The sequence below is a fragment of the Pantherophis guttatus genome, chromosome 7 (assembly GCF_059756535.1).
Source record: "Pantherophis guttatus breed Tessera chromosome 7, ASM5975653v1, whole genome shotgun sequence".
NCBI lineage: Eukaryota > Metazoa > Chordata > Lepidosauria > Squamata > Colubridae > Pantherophis > Pantherophis guttatus.
In genome coordinates, this window is record NC_142069.1 from 37,991,575 (window position 1) to 38,011,389 (window position 19,815).

The 19,815-nt window shown below is 39.4% G+C and overlaps 1 protein-coding gene across 1 annotated transcript; it reads left to right on the top strand.

The window, feature by feature from the left end:
• The first annotated feature begins 3,555 nt into the window (after positions 1 to 3,555).
• UBE2N (ubiquitin conjugating enzyme E2 N) lies at positions 3,556 to 17,806 on the top strand. Its single transcript, XM_034403771.3, has 4 exons — positions 3,556 to 3,706; positions 14,634 to 14,880; positions 15,036 to 15,176; positions 16,258 to 17,806. The coding sequence occupies exons 1-4, from the start codon at positions 3,677 to 3,679 to the stop codon at positions 16,296 to 16,298; spliced, it is 459 nt and encodes a 152-aa protein (XP_034259662.1). The 5' UTR covers positions 3,556 to 3,676; the 3' UTR covers positions 16,299 to 17,806.
• The last annotated feature ends 2,009 nt before the right edge of the window (positions 17,807 to 19,815 follow it).

Consider the following 19,815-nt stretch of genomic DNA (forward strand, 5'->3'; position numbering starts at 1 on the left):
CATGCCATTTTCGGCCTGGACAGCTTCCTGCAGCACCTTGCTGGTCAAAATGGGGCACGGGGGCCCCTGCACGCAGCCCCCTTGTGCCCCATTTTGGCTGCCAGAGGCACCGCGGTCCAGTCCATTGCTATTTCAAGCCCGGCCCCTTAGACCAGATTTAAGCACACACACCCCGCGGGCTGGATCTGGCCCGCGGGTCTTGAGTTTGACACCCCTGCCAGAGAAGAATCAAAATCTATGATAAATGTAGCATTATGTTCAAATGGGCTTGTGAAAAGGATGGGGCAAAGGTCCCAACCCATACCCACCATCTTTCAGATTTTGATATCTTCCATTTATTGTTGCTGGCAATCCTTTCTGTCTACTTAATACTAGGCAGAGCTGAGTCATTCAGGGAAAGAGTTGCAGCATTGTGACCAATGCAATGGAAATATGGTACTGTAGAATGGAGGTACTACTTTTCCCAGTATTGCTAGAGAGATTGGTGGTTTTTTTCCCTTGGATATTACTTAGGTGATGGTTTCATAATGTGGTTGCTGAATTGCATATTACTTTCTTTAAAGTAACATTGCTTTTAAGTAAAGTTGCACTCCTGGTGGCTTCATGGACATGGCTATGTCATTTTCTTGGCAACAGTACAGAACTGCTATTCTGTTTACTGCTTTCTTCTGAGAGTTCTTTCTCCCTAGTCTGGTTTTTCCTGATGATCCAAATACTAATCAGGCCTGACCCCAATTAGTTTCCAAGCCCACATAAAATCAGCCAGCTGCTGCTTCCTGCTGAGGCAAGGCATTGTTTGCATGTCCTTCAGCAGGTATATGACCGTAGCTCAGCCTTCCCCATCCTGGAGCTGAATTAGATACCAGAATTCTCAGTCCACATGAGAATTAATTAATAAATAAATAAATAATTATTGACATTAATTTTTTTTCCTGTACATAAAATAGTTTAACATTGAACTGTGTAGAGAAAATGTAACAATTTTCAATTTAAGCTGCTGGTGACTTAATGGGTATGTTAAAATGGCCATGTGGAAGTCCTTTGTGCTGTCATCTTCTAGAACAGGGGTGTCAAACTTGTGTCGTCATGGTGGCATCACGTGATGTATCAGGACATTTCCCCCCTTCGTTAAACTGGGTGTGGCCACCATGGCCAGTGCGTGACTCATCTGGCCCAGGGCTGGGAGTTTGACAGCCCTGTTCTAGAATGTTTTTAAAACCTTGCTACTGTAAGAGACATTTTTAGGAGAGGATCCTGGAGTAGGAAGAAGTGATTTGTAATTTTAAGACAGGATCTATAGCGAAAGAGAAACACAGATCAGCAAATAAAAGACAGATGTTTTACATTTTTTCAGCATAAATTTGAATTCAACTACAATGTTTAATATGGAATTGTAGCATTAAATATTAGTATCACAAAGCAACCTTCCTAGATGAGTCCTTCATAATAATACCAGCATTTTACAGCCACTGGGGGAGTAGGAAACTAGGAAGTTATTTGTGAAGGACTCCATTTCTAAGAAGGCCCCATGATCAGATAACTATCATTCCAGTCTTGGATTCAGAAGAGACACCGAAAATAGAATTGCAATTGAAATATGAAGGCATGAAAAATTTGCTTTCAGTGCAAATGCAATATGAGAACAATATTAAATTACCAATAGGCATTATGAGACAGCTGCCTCAAGATGCAAGTTTAGGATGCAGTGGAATGGCAATAGTTATGTACTGACTTTTACAGTAAGAGAGATACAGCACTGATAGCTGAACAGATGTTTGATATGATCTGTCCTTATGCACAGGTATTACATTAAATTGATGGTCTCTAACTTGTCTACATGACAACTTATGAGGCATAAGGTTATTAGATATATTAAGAAAGGAAGGACATGGAGAATTGGACAAATGGGTGGGTGGAACACACTGATTGTTTAACTTTCTTGGCATCCCCAACAAAATTGGAAAAAATTGTAATGAAAATAAAGTATTTAGATCTACACGTGTATGAAATTACTTTTGCCAGTATCAGTTTTTTTAATTGCAGGAACGTGCTGGAGCCAATTAGTAGGCAAAAGTCTTGTATGTCCCATCTAGTACTGATGTTATCTAATTGGATAATGAAATGTCTGCAAGAATACAATCAAACTTAAGACTACCAAGGAACTCCATAGTTCAACCCTGAGCTACAAATATTCTCTTTTATTAGAACCAAGTAAGGTCTTATTAATTTCAGGCAATAGGGAATCTACAAATTAAAATCACCAACCTTGTTAACTTGCCATTAGCATTCATTAGGGAAGCCTCATGGTGAAAAGCTGATATGGAAGAGATACTGAAAAGGCCTGACAATATTTGATTTTAAGCCTGTGCTTGCTGAATGGAGGGCAGGAGGGTAAAAAGATCATGTCTTCCTTTTGCCCAACTCTGATAATCCTAGGTCAGGGGTCAGCAACCTGCGGCTCTGGAGCTGCATGTGGCTCTTTTACCCCTCTGCTGCGGCTCCGTCACTCAAAATATGCATCACAACCGCCAATGTGTGACACCCACCGGCATGCGATTTATTGAGTTTTTCAAACCCCAGTAGGCCAATCATGAATAAATCCAAGAAAAGAAACATTTCAGAAGAAATCAGAACATTTAATTCAACCACATATGCTAGTTTTGTGGTCGCTCAAGAAATAGTCAGGCACGGGAAAGATTTTGTGGCTCCCGGTGTTTTTTTTTCTGTGGGAAACGGGCCCAAATGGCTCTTTGACCAAATGGTTGCAGACCCCTGTCCTAGGTGCTTAAGGATATTGATCTACCTGTGTACTGAGGGAGAACAATGCAATATTATCTTGTTGGTAGATCTAGTGGAAATAAATGTGCTTTGTTGTTGTTAGTTGCGAAGTCGTGTCTGATCCATCACGACCCCATGGATAACATTCCTCCAGGCCTTCCTGTCCTCTACCATCCTCTGGAGTCCATTTAAGCTCACACCGACTGCTTCAGTGACTCTATCCAGCCATCTCATTCTCTGTCATCCCTTTCTTCTTTTGCCCTCAATCTTTCCCAGCATTAGGCTCTTCTTCAGTGAGTCCTTAGGTGGCCAAAGTATAAATGTGCTTAAGACAGTGTATTTGGGAGCGAGCATAACAAACTAATTTTAAAAAGACACATATTTAATATTTCCCCCATAAGCCATATTAAAATGTTTACTTTTTTGATGATCACGTGGTCCACCTAAAGGAAATCGGCTGTGCTAAACTTTATGTGGTTTGTTTAGTGTTTTATTCTTTTGTGTAAACCCAGCCAACTTTAGTTGATTCAAGCAAATAACGGTTAAACAACCATGGTTTAATCTTCAGGCAAAAAAAACAAACCCCTCATTGGATGAGAATTTTGCTGCTTTGCCTGAGGCAACAGAATGCAGAACGGCCTTTCTCAAGCAAAGAGAGACGCCTCAATGGTTCTCACCTTTAAGGGAGACTAAGAGCCGCGCCTTCTAGAGTCCTCCCGCTCAGGAAACCACTGGGTTCATTCATCCTCTCTTGCTAGCAATTGACACTACACTTCCCAGCTTGCCCCCGGAGGTGCTGCGGTGACGTTACGGGAAGTGAATCACGGGCTTCTTCCGGTAGCGCGTAAGCCCCGAGCGGAGTCGAGGTCCAGTGGAGACTATATCGTGATAAGACAAGATGGCTGGGTTGCCCCGCAGGATCATTAAGGTACCCGCTTTACTTCTCCTCTTGTCTGTTTCCTCTCCTCCCTTCCTCCCCCCCTGCGGCAGCCGGAGGCAGGCCCCGCGTGTAGCTCGTGGCCGGGAGAGCCTGGCGCAAATGCTTCGGGGGCGCGGCGTTTCCGGTGAGGGAGACAGGCAGTGGTGTCACTCCGCTTGCCCGCGCCGCTGTTGCTGCTGCTGCTGCAGGGGGCGGGGGGGGGGGAGAGCAGCGAGGGACCGGCGGCAGGGAACAGCCACCGCCATTCGAGGCGCGCGCTCGCTCGCGTGCGCGTATATGTGCAAAGGAGCGACGGCCGATGGGTGCGTGACGGATGCAAGGAGCGCCGCGGGCGAGGCCTCGGCACCTCAGCCTGCCGGGAATGAATGGGAATTTCAGGCGGGGAGGCTTGCACGAGCCCCCTCCCTCCCCGGCCCTCCCCTCTTCCGGACCTTTAGCGCGCGGTCCACCCGCCCCTCAGTCCCCGCCCCGCCCTGCCCTTCGTTTTATTCTGCGGCCGAAGAGGGAGGTGTTTTGATGGGGCAACGCAGGCTAAGAGATGTATGACCTGGGGCCGGGCCGAGCCGGCAGACGGGTGGAAACGGCTCAGCTGAATTGCTTCCCCAGAGCTCTGATATGCAGCCTCTACATTCATTCGCCGCCGAAATAATTCTGCTCTTTTCTTTCCGATAAACAGCTAATCCCGGGGAGAAGTGAGCGTGCTCTCCCTTCCCACGAGGAGGAAGGAGATGGTCAGTTTAGCGATGACTCATGAGTACCTCCTTAAGGAATTGTGCTTTCCACCGCTTGCCAAATTGCCTTGCAGCTCCTTTCCCCACCTCCTGTGTTTTTGTTTGAGTAAATCCAGATTTGGATAGAAGCTAAAATATTTTAATTTGAATGCATGCATCTTATGGCGGATTCTTGATGCCTCTGTGTGTGGCATAATTCCCTTTCTGCAGAATTTAATGTAAAGTTTTAAAACCATGAAGAAAAGAAGGTGAATTAACTGTTAAGCACTCGATTTAAAATAAATCCACTTACAAATTGTCAGTCTTCTATATGTATTTTGTCATTTGTAGCATTTTGTTTTGTGTAGTTGAATATTTATGAAAATCTGTTCCGGTGTTAATAGAGCGCTTATGATTTCTCTAGCTAAGAGGGGTATAGATGATTCTGCTGAAGGAGATGCGTTTCCACTGGTGATAGGGCCAGAATGGATTTCCCAGAGACTCAATTAGGCAGATGTATGAGAAGTTACCTCCACCCTTGACTGGTGGAAGTTGTTCATTTTTCTTTCCTCTCCACGGCTGTTTGATAAATATAATTAGAAATTTAGTAATATAATTTTACTGGTAGTTACTAGGAGTTATAGGAACTATGCACACACATAATGCACACATACAAATGATAATGAACTTTGATAACTTATACTAAAATCCTTAACACATTGTAGTCTTATAGCTTTCTCCAAGATACAATTAATTGCTTTGTATTTTAGAATGACTTTTCTGGGAAGGTTCAGCTTTAGTGATGAAATATCTCTTCTTTGGAGTAAAACACCAGTTAAAACTGCAACTGTAATTTTCTTTTAACTGGTAATTTATAAAACTAGTTCACAATCTTCAATATTACTAAAGGAGCAACACCAAGCCAAATCTATTTGCTCTAATGTGCTTCCTGTAGCTTTCTTGTTGACCAATTTGGAAATGGAATGTTGAAATAAAAAGGCCTTTGATATGATCAAGCAGGTAATATCTCTATTATTACAACAATGAAACAATTTATAATAGTTCTAATCCAAACCGAGAAGAAAGCATCAGGGTTGAAAGGGTTGGGATTTTTTTGGTAGATTTGGTTTACTTGATCAAACTATTCATATACAGGTATATTATTTGGACTCACTACATTGGCATTTCAAGATTACATTTAATTATTAGCCATTGTAGTTGATAATGCAAACCTGCAGCTAATTATGTATTATCGTAGATAAATCTTGGAAACAACTGGAGGAGGAAAATGTCTCTTCACAAAAGGAATGGATCTCTGAGCAACAGCCACCAAATATAAGAATGAGTGATTTATTGCATTCTTCGTTAGAGAATAGATAAACGTATTTCCTTTAGCACCACCTGGGTCTATGATATAATCCTTGTTCCACTAAGCCTGAGACTCCTAAGTCTGTTGTAATATCTGAGAATGGTGCTGATATGAATAACACTCATTTGGTCCACAAATCCCTGGTACTCAGACCTGGTAAAATCTTTCACATTTTAGCAATGGGATCATCCAAAAGGATACACCTACCCAGAACCTAGTTGGCTAGTAGCCAAATGTATGGAAATTGAGTGGACATTTTGTTAACCTGCGGTACAATAGCAAAACTATCTAAGCCATCCTAGCATTCTAAAGAACTTCTATTTGTATATACTAGTTGCTCATATAGTGAGCTATCTGCAGACAGGCTAAAAATAATATCGCCAATATCAGTCTCCATTCCCCAGATCCTGACCTTTCTATAAATTGGGATCTTGCATAAGTATCAGCCTTCCCTTTAGTACTGTTACCAGGAAGCATTGAACCTTTCTTGGCATCATCAAGAGATTCCTAAGTGGGAGGGATCCCTGTTAAGATTAACAGCTATCCAGAAGTATCTGTTGTGGGGCTTTCAGCTAGTATTTCAAGTCATAACCTGAGCCCTGATTGAACTCTTATGTGAGTCAGCTTGGAACTCCCTGCATGAAGTAACATTCCTTAGTCCCATAACTTTAAACATTGCTCTCTACCAAGAAAAAATTGTGTGTTATCTAGCCAAACATTATCATCATCATCATCTCTGTGCCTAGACCAAGGGTGTCAAAACTGACAGTCCGCAGGCCAGATGCATCATGTGCAGGCCATGCCCACCCCAGCTCCGCGAACGGGGAAAACATCGCAAAATGTCATGTGACAGCAACGTGGCGCTGCGAGTTTGACACCCGGGGTCTAGACCAACTTTCATGACAAAGATGAATTTAGTGTTTTATTGGGGTCAGGAAAGTATCTTTCCTTTCACTCAAATTCTAGGTTTAGTTAAAGAGGCATCAGCACAAATTGGATACCAGATTAATAATCACAATTTAATTGAGCAGAATAGAGAGATTTGGAGTTTTAGATAGCCATGTGTATTTCCTCAAATATCCCATTATAGCCCATTGGCTATAATTTCTATCTTATCATCATGATCTGCAGATGGATCAAGGATTGCATCTGACTAGTCTTGCCCAGGAGGTATTGTGTCAGTCCACCAAAAATGCACCATTTCAATTCCCCTAGGCAATAACGCTCCCTGGGAGATGTAAAAAATGAAGCCTTTTTTTTATAGTAGAAACAAGGCATCTAGCTCATTCTGGCGAAAGAAAGAAAAAGGAAAATATGAATGTATCATGGGCTCCATCAATATTTATATGTTCTTTACACTGGCTCATATTTGTTGCTACTTTTCTCAAGTGTTTCTAACTAAATTCTCTTTCTGGCTTCACATTCCCAAAACTAAAAGTAGTGTCAAAATCTTTCATGTCTTACATTGAGAATGTGGAGAAAGATGATGGAATACTGTGTCTTTACTGTTAAAAATGATCCAGCCAACAAATACATTAGTTTTATGTTTTGATCTGGACAATTCAAGAGCAAAGTTTAAAGAAATTGGTTTGTAAACATCTTGAAAACTAAGAGTAATAATGACCAGAAGTTACAATGATTTTTCCAAGGGACTAGTCTTGCCAGATATCTCATTTTTTTCCTTCAGTAGATAATTGGAATGCTTTAAAATAACATATCTTGCTTTCCAAAATTGACAAAATTTTGACAAAATTCAGAAAAGGTAAATGCGATGCTTTTCATTTAGGAAACAATAATCAAACACACAGAATGGGAAATATGTAGTCTGGTCACTTGTGAAAAAGATCTTGGAATAATTATTAATTACAAATAATATTGGTCGGCGTTTTGATATATCTACAGAAAAAGGCAAATGCAGTTTAAGTTGAATCAACAGAACTATGGCCTTCAAATTATAGGGATAACAGTTCTCTTTATTCTGCATTGGTTGGATCTGCTTTGAGTACAGGTAGTCCTCGATTTACAACAGTTCATTTAGTGACTGAAGTTACAACGGCACTGGAAAAAGTGACATGATCATTTTTCATACTTATGACTGTTGTAGCATCCCCAAGGTCACGTGATTTACATTCAGATGCTTCACAGCTGACTCACATTTATGACGGTTGCAGTGTCCCAGGGTCACTTGATCCCCTTTTGCGACCATCTGACAAAGTCAATGGGGAAACCAGATTCACTTAACAACCCCGTTACTAATTTAACAACTGCAGTGATTCATTTAACATATCTGGAAAGAAAAGTCGTAAAATGGGGCAAAACTCCCTTAATACATTTCTCACTTAACATAAATTTTGGCCTCAATTGTGGTTGTAAGTTGAGAACTACCTGTACTGTACCTCTACTGTAGTGTTTGCCATGCTTTAAGAAAGTTTCAGAAAAAGTAGACCAGATTCATAGGACAACAGGAAGAATAATTGGAGGACTAGAACAAGGTTCTGTGAAAAGAGGTTGAAAAAAATATATTTTGTAATAGAAAATTGGGGTGGATAAGAATAATGAATTTAAACTACAGGATAGCAAATTCCCATTAAATATTACAAGAAAAAATGGAGTTGTTTGGAACTAATTATACAAAGAAGGGTTGGATTTGCCCTATATTCAGTATGTTCAAATATAATCTATATAACTAATGGGACTTCTTTAATTGGGATTTTAGGATGGACCTGAAGGCCACTTCATTTTGTATGATGATAATGTGCTGTTAAAATTTTCTAAAACTCTTGCGTATTTATAATGACAAACTTTTTTCTGATTGTTACTGCTATATTCTCAGTGCCTGTGTACTGCAGTACAATCATTTCTGGACCAGTAACAGTTTGTACATTTGTTCTGTACCATTGGAAGCAAATTAATGTCTGCATTAATAAAGTAACAAAAGTGCATTTGAAAAACTGGTTCTATAAATATGATTCAGTATGTTAAATTGGATCTTTTAAAGAAGTCTTCAAGTGTCTTTATCCTTTTTTTATAATAGATACAGTATTTTTATAAATAGGTATCTAGAATCTTTGGATTCATTAACATGATAATTGTTTTATCTGATATTATATTTTAAATTGATAGGCTATATTATGCCTTCCACATATTATTTATCCAGTTTCTAACAAGCTCAGCTGGAATGGCCAATATTAAGAGAGAATGGGAACTTCACTAACATTTGGAGATAATAAACATTTCCTAATCTGTAGGTAGCTTGTTAACTTTTATTTTAAATCTCTGATCAGATTATTTGTTAAATAATTATGTATGAAATAAATAATATAGATATGACAAAGTAAGTTTTAGGATGCCTCAAATGTCACTATGCTACAATCAGAATAAGATGAAGATTGATAATGTGGGCACATATATTTCAATAAATAGAAAATATTATTTTCAGATACTTTTCTGAATGAATCGGGAGAAACTAATAACTGGAAATACTTCAGTGACTAAAATATGCAGAACTAAGAATCAGAAAGAATTAAAGGAGATGTAACAAGAACTAATGATTGATCAGGAAATAAGATCTGCAGCTGTGACTACCATGTATGACGGTGTTTGATAATCAAGTTCTTGACTCCTGACTGAGATCTAATAATAGTTCTTTTAAAAATTACAATGAGGCATAGAAAGAAGAGATCAAGTGACAAATGGTGGTGAGAAAGACTAAAGGATTATATTAGGCAGTTAAAAGGTATTTTTGTCCATGGAATTCTAACATATTGTTAATGTCCACAGATTCAGATATTAAATATAGTATAATAATGGTAAAAGCCTTTATTAGGGATTACCTTGTGATAAGACTGCAAGAAAAAATATTTTTCCACTCTTACTGCATCTGCAGGGCTGGCAGCTTTTTCAAAATGATCTGATCTGTGTAAGGTGGTGCTAAGGGAACATCTATAAGGCCATGAGCTGAACCCTGGATATCAAGTTGAATGGAGTTGACTGAGGCATGATCTGGCTTGGTTATCACTTGTCTTGAGAAAATAGACCAGGCCACATGGTACATGCATGTTCCTTCCAGTTGGTTAAGGTCTCCTGGGAGACAATATATAATTAGATGCATATAATGGTGAATCCATTTCTGAGGGAGGAAGGGATCCTGCTAACTCCTCAAGAAGCAGTAGTCCTTTCCCTTAATGAATCATTGCTGATCTAATGGTCCTGGACAATTCTCATTCTGTCTATAATTTTCCTTTTATAGCGAAAGTGCTGAGAAGGTAGCTGAGTTGCAAGGTGAAGGTGGCTAAGGACCTTGGCGAAAGCAAGTTAATTTTGCTTTTCGGTAAAGATTCAAACTTGGGTAATGAGTTAGGTTTGATCACATTTGTTGGTAATTTTTCAAAAGGCTGGAGTGGAAAAATGCATCTTTCTGGATCTCTCATAGTTTTTGATACCATCAATTATATCTTCTAGACTAGTTTTAGTGAGAAGTGGGAATTGTGTTATTGTGACAGTTCTCCTTCTAGGGTAGTTTCAGTTAGTGGGGAGAAAAATCTAGCTCTAGACCCTGTCCCCATTCCTATTTTACACCTACATCAAGCCACTGCTTAATATCATCGGTCAGCATGGGATTAGGTATCATCAGTATGCTGATCATACTTAACTATACTGCTATCCTGGACCAATCAATTACTCAAGGTTCTTTCACAGTATCTTAGGCTATGTGGATCTGGATGAGAAAAAACAGAATCTGGGTTGTAGGCTTCTACCCCCTTATTTGGGGATGTTCCATCTTTAGTTCTGAAAGGGATAACACTCCCCAGACAAACCAGTCCACAACTTGGGGTCCTTTTGGACTTTTTGGTTCCACTTGCAGAACAGGTAGAAGTTGTGGTCAGGAGGTCCGTTGCACAAATCGATTTTGTGCACCAATTGTGCTGCCCAGAGTCATTTTACAGTGAGATGGTTGTCTTATAAAGTAAATAAATATGTTTGGATTAATATCCATGGTCACTCGTGCCTTGGTGACCTTCCATTTGAATTCTTGCAATGTGCTGCTCATGGGTGTGTCTTTGAATACTATTTAGAAGCTATCACTGTTCCAGAATGCAGTAGTGTGGGCAGTTAGAGGCACATCATGGTGCACTCATGTAACTTCACTTCTTTGCAAGCTGCATTGGCTTCCAGTAGGCACAATTTAGGGTTCTAGTGATAAAGTCTTTTTAGGCAAAGGACCAGCTTATTCCCTTATCTTTGGTTGTTTCTGCTGTCACATAAAGAGATGTTTTATGTTCTCCATGAAACAGTGCCATCTCATGGGACCCAGGAGATATGCCTTTTCCTTCGCAGCTCCTATATTATACAACATTTTTTGCCCAAGATTTGAATTCCTTGACCATTTTGGCCTATTATTTGGCTTTGAAAACTTCCCTCTTCAAGCATTGGACCAGGTGTTGAATGAGTCCATTCTGTAAGATATTGGCATTTATTGGAGTATGGGTTTTTAAATTATTTTTGTTTTGATTATTTGCCCTGATTCTACCCTAAATTAAGGGATTACAGGGCCGTAAAAAGAGAGTTTGTTTTATAGCGTTTAGCTCTTTTTAAACTTAATGTTACCTGCCCAGAATCACTATCTCTGAAGTCGATGGTCATAGAAATCTATTAAATAATAATAATAAAAAAATAAACAGCTTGTATTCTGAACCACATAGGACTGGACTTGAGAAAGTACTGTGAGAATAAGAGGGTGATAAAATACTTGTAGAATGATCAATCTGATTAGGTAAAGAAAAGGATTTATCTTAGTATTGGATGGCACTCAGTAAAAGAAAAAGACACAAAGTCTTGATTCAGACACTGTACTAAACCAGATAAGGTTTGTTTACTCTGATACAGCATGTTACAAGAATCTAGCCAGAAATGGCTTGCGTTTAAGGTATTTTGTTAATCTTTAAGGGTGTGCTGTGGCCTCATCACACCCTTAAATATGGTCATGGGTGCCCATGCCATATTTTATCAGAATCTCCTTATAAATGTATCTTTTCCTAGGGCATTATGACATTCATGCAACCAAGGAAAATACACATTTTAGTTAGGGAGGCATATCTGCCTCAGAGCACCTTGTCATATTATGAGAATAGCTCTATAATTTAAATGTGTTATTTCCATGGGATCACACAGTTACTCTGTAGGCCCAGGAATAGATGCAGTTTCTTTAAGGAGGCATTGACAAATACATCTATTCTGAAATGTCTTTTTGGCTCCGAATCTGAATTATGCCATATCCCTATTAATCTTAATGTGTTTCTTGTAAGAGGTGGAAATGTGTCGCATATACTTAGTATATTTGCAATATGTAACTTTATAAATTGTGTAGCAAGTACAAGTGCTGTATTCAACTAGTTGCTATGACCAAAGAGGCTGTAGATCTCTTTCCTCTGATAGTAAAAAACAAAACTGGATTCAGGTATCTTAAGATAAAATATCCATTTGGTTTAAAATAAACACTTCTTCATTGTTAGATACAGATCTGTTTTTTCTATCGTGTTTCCCCGAAAATAGGACATGTTCCGAAAATAAGCCCAAGCCTGATTTTTGGGGTGTGCCTAAATATATACCCTCCCCCCAAAATAACCCCCCCTCTCTCTACACGCACACACAGGTCCTTCACCCCACTGTACCTTCCAAGGCAGCCACATCCCTGTGAACTCCTGCACCTCCCACCCTTTCGCTGCCCGCAGCACCGAACGTAGACCTCGAGCGCCTGCTCCTGCGCCATGGTGGCAGCCCGCCCACTCTTGCCCCCACTCCCAGGTGCTGCGTCCACATAGCTTGTGCTACCAAGCACCCACTACAGCAGCCCCAGCGCAAGCATCGCTGCCCCGGGGCTTCCTTGACAGGGCGGCCACCGGCGGCAGAGAGGCCTCCATGCACAGCAGGCAGTCGCAGAGGACTACAACGGCAGGCCTGATGCATCCCGCAGTTGTATGCGGGTCTTGGCAGGGATGGCTGAGGCGCTGCAGGTGTTGCCGCCGCCGCCACTACCTGTGGAGGCCCAACGGCCCCCTGCAGCCAAGCTCAGCCATGGGTGAGGAGCATTGGCTGTGGCTGGGCCAGCTGAGCTGTGTCTGTTGGGGCTGCCCGGCGTCTCGCAGCAATCGGAGTGGAGAAGAGCAGGGGGGAAGGGGAGGCCTTTGGCGACCATCACCATAGAGTGGGAAGCACACTCCCACAGTGGCTGCTGTCCTGGCTGGGGTTTGGAAGCCACAGAGGCAGAGAAAGAAAGACTTCTGCTGCTTCTGCTTTTGGCTGCATGCAAGGAAAGCAGCAGAAGCAGCAGACGTCTTTCTTTCTCTCTCCCAACTCTGCCTCTGCAGCTTCCAAACCCCAGCCAGGGCAGCAGCCATTCTGGGAGTGTACTTCCCACTCTATGGTGATGGCTGGAGCTGGAGCTGGACCCTGCAGAGAGAGCTGGCTGAGGCTGTGGCTTCTGCGCGGGTGCTGGTGGTGGGCACTGGCTGCATTGGCTACGAGCTCCTCAAGGACCTGGTGCTCACCAGCTTCGCCAACATCGATGTGAGGCCTTGGAGGCACATGAGCGGGGGGTGGGGATAGGCACTCGAGCGGCTTGGTGCCTTCGGGCCATTCGTGTTCTACACACACACCCCTCGGGAGGGGAGGGGCTTGATGGTGGCGCGGAAAGGGAAGCTCTCTCTGCTGGACTTCCAGCTGTGAGTGTGCAGGCCGCCTGGGGCTTCCTGCACCCCTGAAATAATAAGATCCCCCAATAATAAGGCCAAGCCTTTATTTCGGGGTTCAAAAGAAAATAAGACCCTGTCTTATTTTCAGGGAAACACCGTAATGAAATTGGAGCAGAGAAACTAAAACATAAACTTGTTTATAATAAAAGAAGATTTTACTTTGCAAACTAAGAAATAATTTGTAAATCTTAGGGAACAGATGCAGTTCTTTCAGACACAAGCATGGAAAAAAATGTAATACTGTAAATGAGGTAGCATTATGCTTCATAATACTATTGAATCTTTATTGTCATGTACAGCTGTCTGTCTGTCTGTCTGTCTGTCTGTCTGTCTGTCTGTCTATCAACATTATTAAATAGTTTAAATTTTATTTATTTTGTTTAGCAAAATCAGTTTCTATGCTTTCTCAGACTATAAATCTGTTTTTCAAATAGATCTGAAAGTATATAAGAAATTTGATGACACACTGGTACCTGATTTGTCAAACAAACTAAAGTTGTTGTTTTTTTAAAGCAGTTTTTATATTTAGCCTTGCATGTTAAAAATAGTTTTTTTAGTAATTAGAAGGTGGTTCTAATTATTTCTTCTGTTAATCAGGAGAGTAAGAGCAATTAATGTTAATGTTTTTCAATTTCATCTAGTGTGGTAGAAAACTCACTTCCAAAATAACAACAACTAGACAGTGTGCAAACAATCATGTTATTAATTCCAAGACTTTCAGGTTTCAGTGAGTCACTGGTCTCATGCCCCCAGATGAACCCAGAGCAAGAGCTGTAAGGTTACATAGATCTTATATAAATGTTGATCAAGGACAATTTGAGCAGGTGTTTACAGCAGCAGAAGACCTCAAATATAGAAAAAGTTGTTGTTCAATTTATAAGAAAAAAAGTTGGCCCCAAAGAAAACAACAGCATTAAGAAAAGCTTTGATAGATGTGCTGAACCAAGATTTTAGTTGCTATTCCAACAGACTTCCCTTTTACAGTGGAAGAGGGAAGAGATAAGGAAATGGCAGCATTTATCCCTGAATTGTGTCATTTCAAGGCATGAACTCTTACCAACAACTGTTGTTTTTTTCTCTTTCAGGAAACCCAGCGCTTGCTGGCAGAACCTGTTCCTGGCATAAAGGCAGAACCAGATGAAAGCAATGCACGTTATTTTCATGTGGTCATTGCAGGGCCACAGGATTCCCCCTTTGAGGGTGGGACATTTAAACTTGAACTATTCCTTCCAGAAGAATATCCAATGGCAGCTCCGAAAGTACGTTTCATGACCAAAATTTATCATCCTAATGTAGACAAATTGGGAAGAATATGTTTAGATATTTTGAAAGGTAAGCATTTTGGAATCATTATTACAATGATACCTTTTAGCCGATTGTGAAGATATTCAGAAATTATTTCAGTGATTTCCCAAATTGGGAGGTGTGGGAGAAAGAGTGTCTTTATTAGAAATGCTGCTGTAGTACCCTTTCACTTGCTTCCTCAGATAAATGGTCTCCAGCTTTGCAGATCCGTACAGTTCTGCTATCAATCCAGGCTTTGTTAAGCGCACCCAACCCAGATGATCCACTAGCAAATGATGTAGCTGAGCAGTGGAAGACCAATGAAGTCCAAGCCATAGAAACAGGTGTTGTATCTTCATTCTAGGCCTAGTACCTCTTTTCAAGATACCTACCTACCACCACCATCCCTCTTTCTCTCTTTTTCTTTCTGATGTGGGTGATTGATTTGAAGAGAGTAGGGCAGTGGTGGGTTCCTCCCCATTTGGCCCTGTTCTGCCAAGCCGGTAGCGGTGATGATATGAAGTCACCAAACTGGTTCTGCCCCCCCGCCCCCCCGCATTATTCTTACCTTTTATTTGGCCCCACCCCCAATCTATTGCTGCCTTCTGAGTCCCAGCTGATGGCTAGAGGGAAAAAAAGTGTTTAAACTCTTGCCGCAGGGCTTCAAAGGGCCGCCCTACAGCTGATCAGTGTTAAAAGAAACAAATGAGTAGACCAGTGCCTGCAAAAACAAATGAGTAGACGGGTGCCTGCAAAAATAAATGGGTAAACTGGTACAGCTCTGCAAGCAGTTAAAAGCCTGGTAGACCAGTACGTCTGCTAAATCCTAAAGAATTGTCACATGACCATCAAGCCACACCCACAAAATAAGCCACGCCCACAGAACCAGTAGTAAAAAAATTTTTAGAACCCACTCCTGGAGTAGGGCCCTCCTGTTTTTCACATTGCTTTTCTTTTGCTTTTCTTTTATAAACATATTCAGATTATAGATATGCATGCAAGCAGTTAACTTTTTTAAATGAAGGACTAACATCTGGTTCAGCATAATTTCTGCCTACCCTCCGTTGCTGAAGTTTATTTCCCGGCTAGTTTGTTAAGGTTACTTGAATAAGCATATTGTATATATCAGGAAAAAAAAACATTAAATTACTCTTCCAAATAGTACTGCTTTAGTGTCACAAATGAGACACATCGATCACAACTAATTATGATAAATGCTGCATAACAAACAGTAGTAATCACGTGCCTAATTTCAACATGGAAAAGCCACTATCAATTCATAAAAAAGGAAACTCATGGCACAAATATAGATAGAATACTGTAACAGATTTTCAGCAAAATCAAATAAGTGGAGCAAAGGAATATATTTAAATTTCAGTATCTTACTTTTTTGACTAATATATTTTTTTTCCTTTCTTTTTACAGCCAGAGCATGGACTAGGCTATATGCCATGAATAATATTTAAAATGTGCTCTAAATTAGTGTGCATCACTTTTTCCTGTTCTGCCAAGACCTCTTCCTTTTTTTTTTGTTTTCACGTAATGGACAGAGTCTTAGAAAACTTTACAGAATAAAAACCCAGACATCAGTTCTTTGGTGATTTAAATGCACATTAGCAAATCTGTGTCTTGTCCTAATTCACTCCTGTTCTGCATGAGCAGAGGCTAGAAGTATCATCAGGATTGTTTGTGAAATTGTTTAAAAGCAGTAGCACATCTCTGCTTTTAATGATTTTTTCCCATCATGAGTTAAGTGTGAGCACTGTGAATGAAAGTAGTCAGGGTTAGCTGCAGGGGTTTTTGTTCTAATTGTGTGGGCTCTTCCTCCCTTTTTTATGGTGATGCTAATTGCATTGGTTAAAGCAGCTAACCAGTTATATTCTAGCCAAGTCTAATTTAGCTGTAGCTGGACAAGCTTGGTTGTTTGAAAAAAAATGGGAACATTAAACATCCATTCACTAATAATATTGTGATTCTGCTGTCAAGTGTAAAAATCTTCCTTTCAAGAAAAAGCTTGTGACCATTTTGTATGGCTTGTCTGGAAAACCTTCTGTAAATCTTATGTTTTAGTAAAATATTTTGTTATTCTACTTTGCCTTTGTACAGTTTGTTTTGATGTGTTCTTTTTCCCCTTTTCAATTGTGACAATCGCTTTTTTAAAAAAACAAAGCTGGATTGAAGCTGTCTGATTTCATCAACCTAAAAGCTGTAGTATAATCTTGGATTTTTTTTCGACTTGTATTAATGCCTTACTAGTGTTCATAATATTTTTTGTTTTTGTGTTTTTAAAAAGCCTTTGATAATGTAGTAGCTTATCAGAGACTTAAATAGGTTAGATGCATCATTGATGTTATGTACATGCAGTGTAAAGTACCACTAAAGCAGAAAGCTAGCAAAACAAACAGCAATTTTGGGTGTGTATGTAACTTGTCTGTCTTGTGTTAAGTATTATCGGGTATCAGAGTATACATTTAAAGATAATTTGCATCTTTTAAAAATGATCCTGTGCATAGAATTAAATCCTACATTATAATGAATTAAGATCTTTACGGCTAGCTTTGTTAAATATGGTTTTATCTACAATCCTTACATTAACATGGTTTTGCTCCATTTCTTAATTTGGAATATAGATTTTTTTCCCAAAAAGCCATCATGTTAAGATGCAAAAAAAAAAAACCCATAGGGGCATATTTTGACCACATTTCTAACTCCCACAGTTCCTGGAAACTTCCTTTTCTTACCCTATGTCTTTGCCTTGACTATTTTCTAATCCTCGTGCTTTCAATGTGGCCAATGTAATGCCAATTGCCATGGACAATATCTGTCTTGTAGTTCAGGGGACAGTATTGAGATCCTTAATTTTCCCATCATACCTGTGCTAGTATCATCTGGGATTTCTATATAGAATATGGTGTATGTATTGTGCTCTTATGTAAGATAAATATCTATTAAAATCACATTTTCAACAGACAAATGCTTTTAGTGATGGTATTGTCCCCCGAGTTCATTGCATTATAGTATAATAAAAGGTTCATATATTTTAGCAAGAGAGATTATTTTAAAACGGTTTCTCTAAAAGCTGGTATTAAAGCCATCTTAAAGATATATATATATATATATATATATATATATATGTATATGTATATGTATATGTATATGTATATGTATATGTATATGTGTATATATATATATATATATATATATATATATAAAATACATATAATCTTACAACCTTTACATATGTAAATTCTTCCGTATTTGATTGATAAACATAAACAATACATATTTGTAGTATAGTGTAATTCTAAAACTATTAGTGAAATACATATCTGATTTTGACAATGCCTACTATGCAAAATGTACTATCTAATACATTTTGCTTTAGCTTGTAGTTGAATGGTAAATAATATATAATACTTTTGTTTAGCTGGATATTCACATAGCATATGTCTTTGTATAGTGTATTTTGACATCCCCTTTGGCATTTTTCTGATATTCAAAATACTTCTGCTGTGGATTTACACTGCTTTTATTTATTCTAAGAACGCTTAACGGCTGAATGTTTGGTTATTATATTATTTACATTCTGAGATATAACCACTAAACTATATTTATTAGAAAACAAAATACTATAAATAAAATTGGTCTTTAAAATTCCAGAAGCATTTTGACCTTAAATTAATTGTGAGAAGTGGTTAATCAGAATCCTAATTTATCAAATGTATTGCATAATCCAGCCAGACTTAATTATGGGTTTCATTTGAAATGTTTATAGACTGATATCAGGCATTTGCTTGCAGAAACTGCCACTAAGCTCTTCTGTAAATGCATAGGCTCACTGGTCTAAGTATATTCTGTTAAACTAAATGGAACTTAAAATATTTTGCATTATGCCCCCCCCCCCCCTTTCTTGCATGTAATGAAATGCTATATGTGTATTCAGGTAAGTGAATATATTGTGTATATATATAAATTCTGAATATTATGCAGAGATATATACATTGCCATAAAAATACTATGTAGAAATGTATATACACACATCTTTTTAAATTAGAGGGTAAGAGCTGCTTTAAAGTTTATGACTTGTAAGATATATATTGAACTCAAACATTCTGTAGCTGTGATGGCGAACCTATGGCACGCGTGCCAGAGGTGGCACATAGAGCCCTCTCTGGGCATGCACGCCATCGCCAGCTGCTCTTCTAAGTTCCGTCGCGTGCATGCGTGCCAGCCAACTGCTTTCTTCTTGGTTCCGGAGCGCACAAAGACCAGCTGGTCGGTGTGCATGTGCGTGACGGAACCTGGAAGAGCAGCTGGCCACCGTGCACATGTGCACTGGCAGCTGCTCTTTTCTGGGCTTCGGTGCTCTGGCGCGCATATGCACGCTTCAGTTTTAGCATTCGGTGCCGAAAAGGTTAACCATCACTGTTCTATAGGGACAATAGAATTTTTTCCCCAAAAGCCTCTTGTGAATTCTAGCTCTAAATGTTGACAAGTGAGGTTTCAAAAAGCACAGATTATTTTATTTTAAATCTGAATCTCATTTTATATCATCAAAAATAGCCAGGCATGAAAGACCAGGTCTACACATGAAGGTTCAATTGAATTGATTTATTGCTAAAAACTTATACACAGGAATTGTCTCAATTAATGGCACCTGGTTAGAGTTAAATAAGGGCCAACAGTGCTAAGGGGACGGGTGGATTTAATTTTAGGCTGATCCCCCTTCTTTGAATACTTTATTTGGCCAAGTGTGGTTGACACACAAGGAATTTGTCTTCAGTACAGAAGCATTCAGTGTACTTGCAAAGCAACAGAGAGAACAATAAGAATAAGAATTTAAACTCTAACTTTATTGTCACTTTGAATGTACACTAATCGGCATACATTAAAATGAAATTTTGTTGCATATAACTCTCAAAGGGTCTCCACCTCCAATATACACTACATAAACATAATAAAATAAATAAATACAAAATTATG

Excerpts from the sequence above, each read along its gene's own strand:
- UBE2N (XM_034403771.3), top strand. The coding sequence starts at position 3,677 with ATGGCTGGGTTGCCCCGCAGGATCATTAAG. Across the intron at positions 3,707-14,633 it reads TGCCCCGCAGGATCATTAAG|GAAACCCAGCGCTTGCTGGC; the intron begins GTACCCGCTTTA and ends TTTCTCTTTCAG. Across the intron at positions 14,881-15,035 it reads ATGTTTAGATATTTTGAAAG|ATAAATGGTCTCCAGCTTTG; the intron begins GTAAGCATTTTG and ends TTGCTTCCTCAG.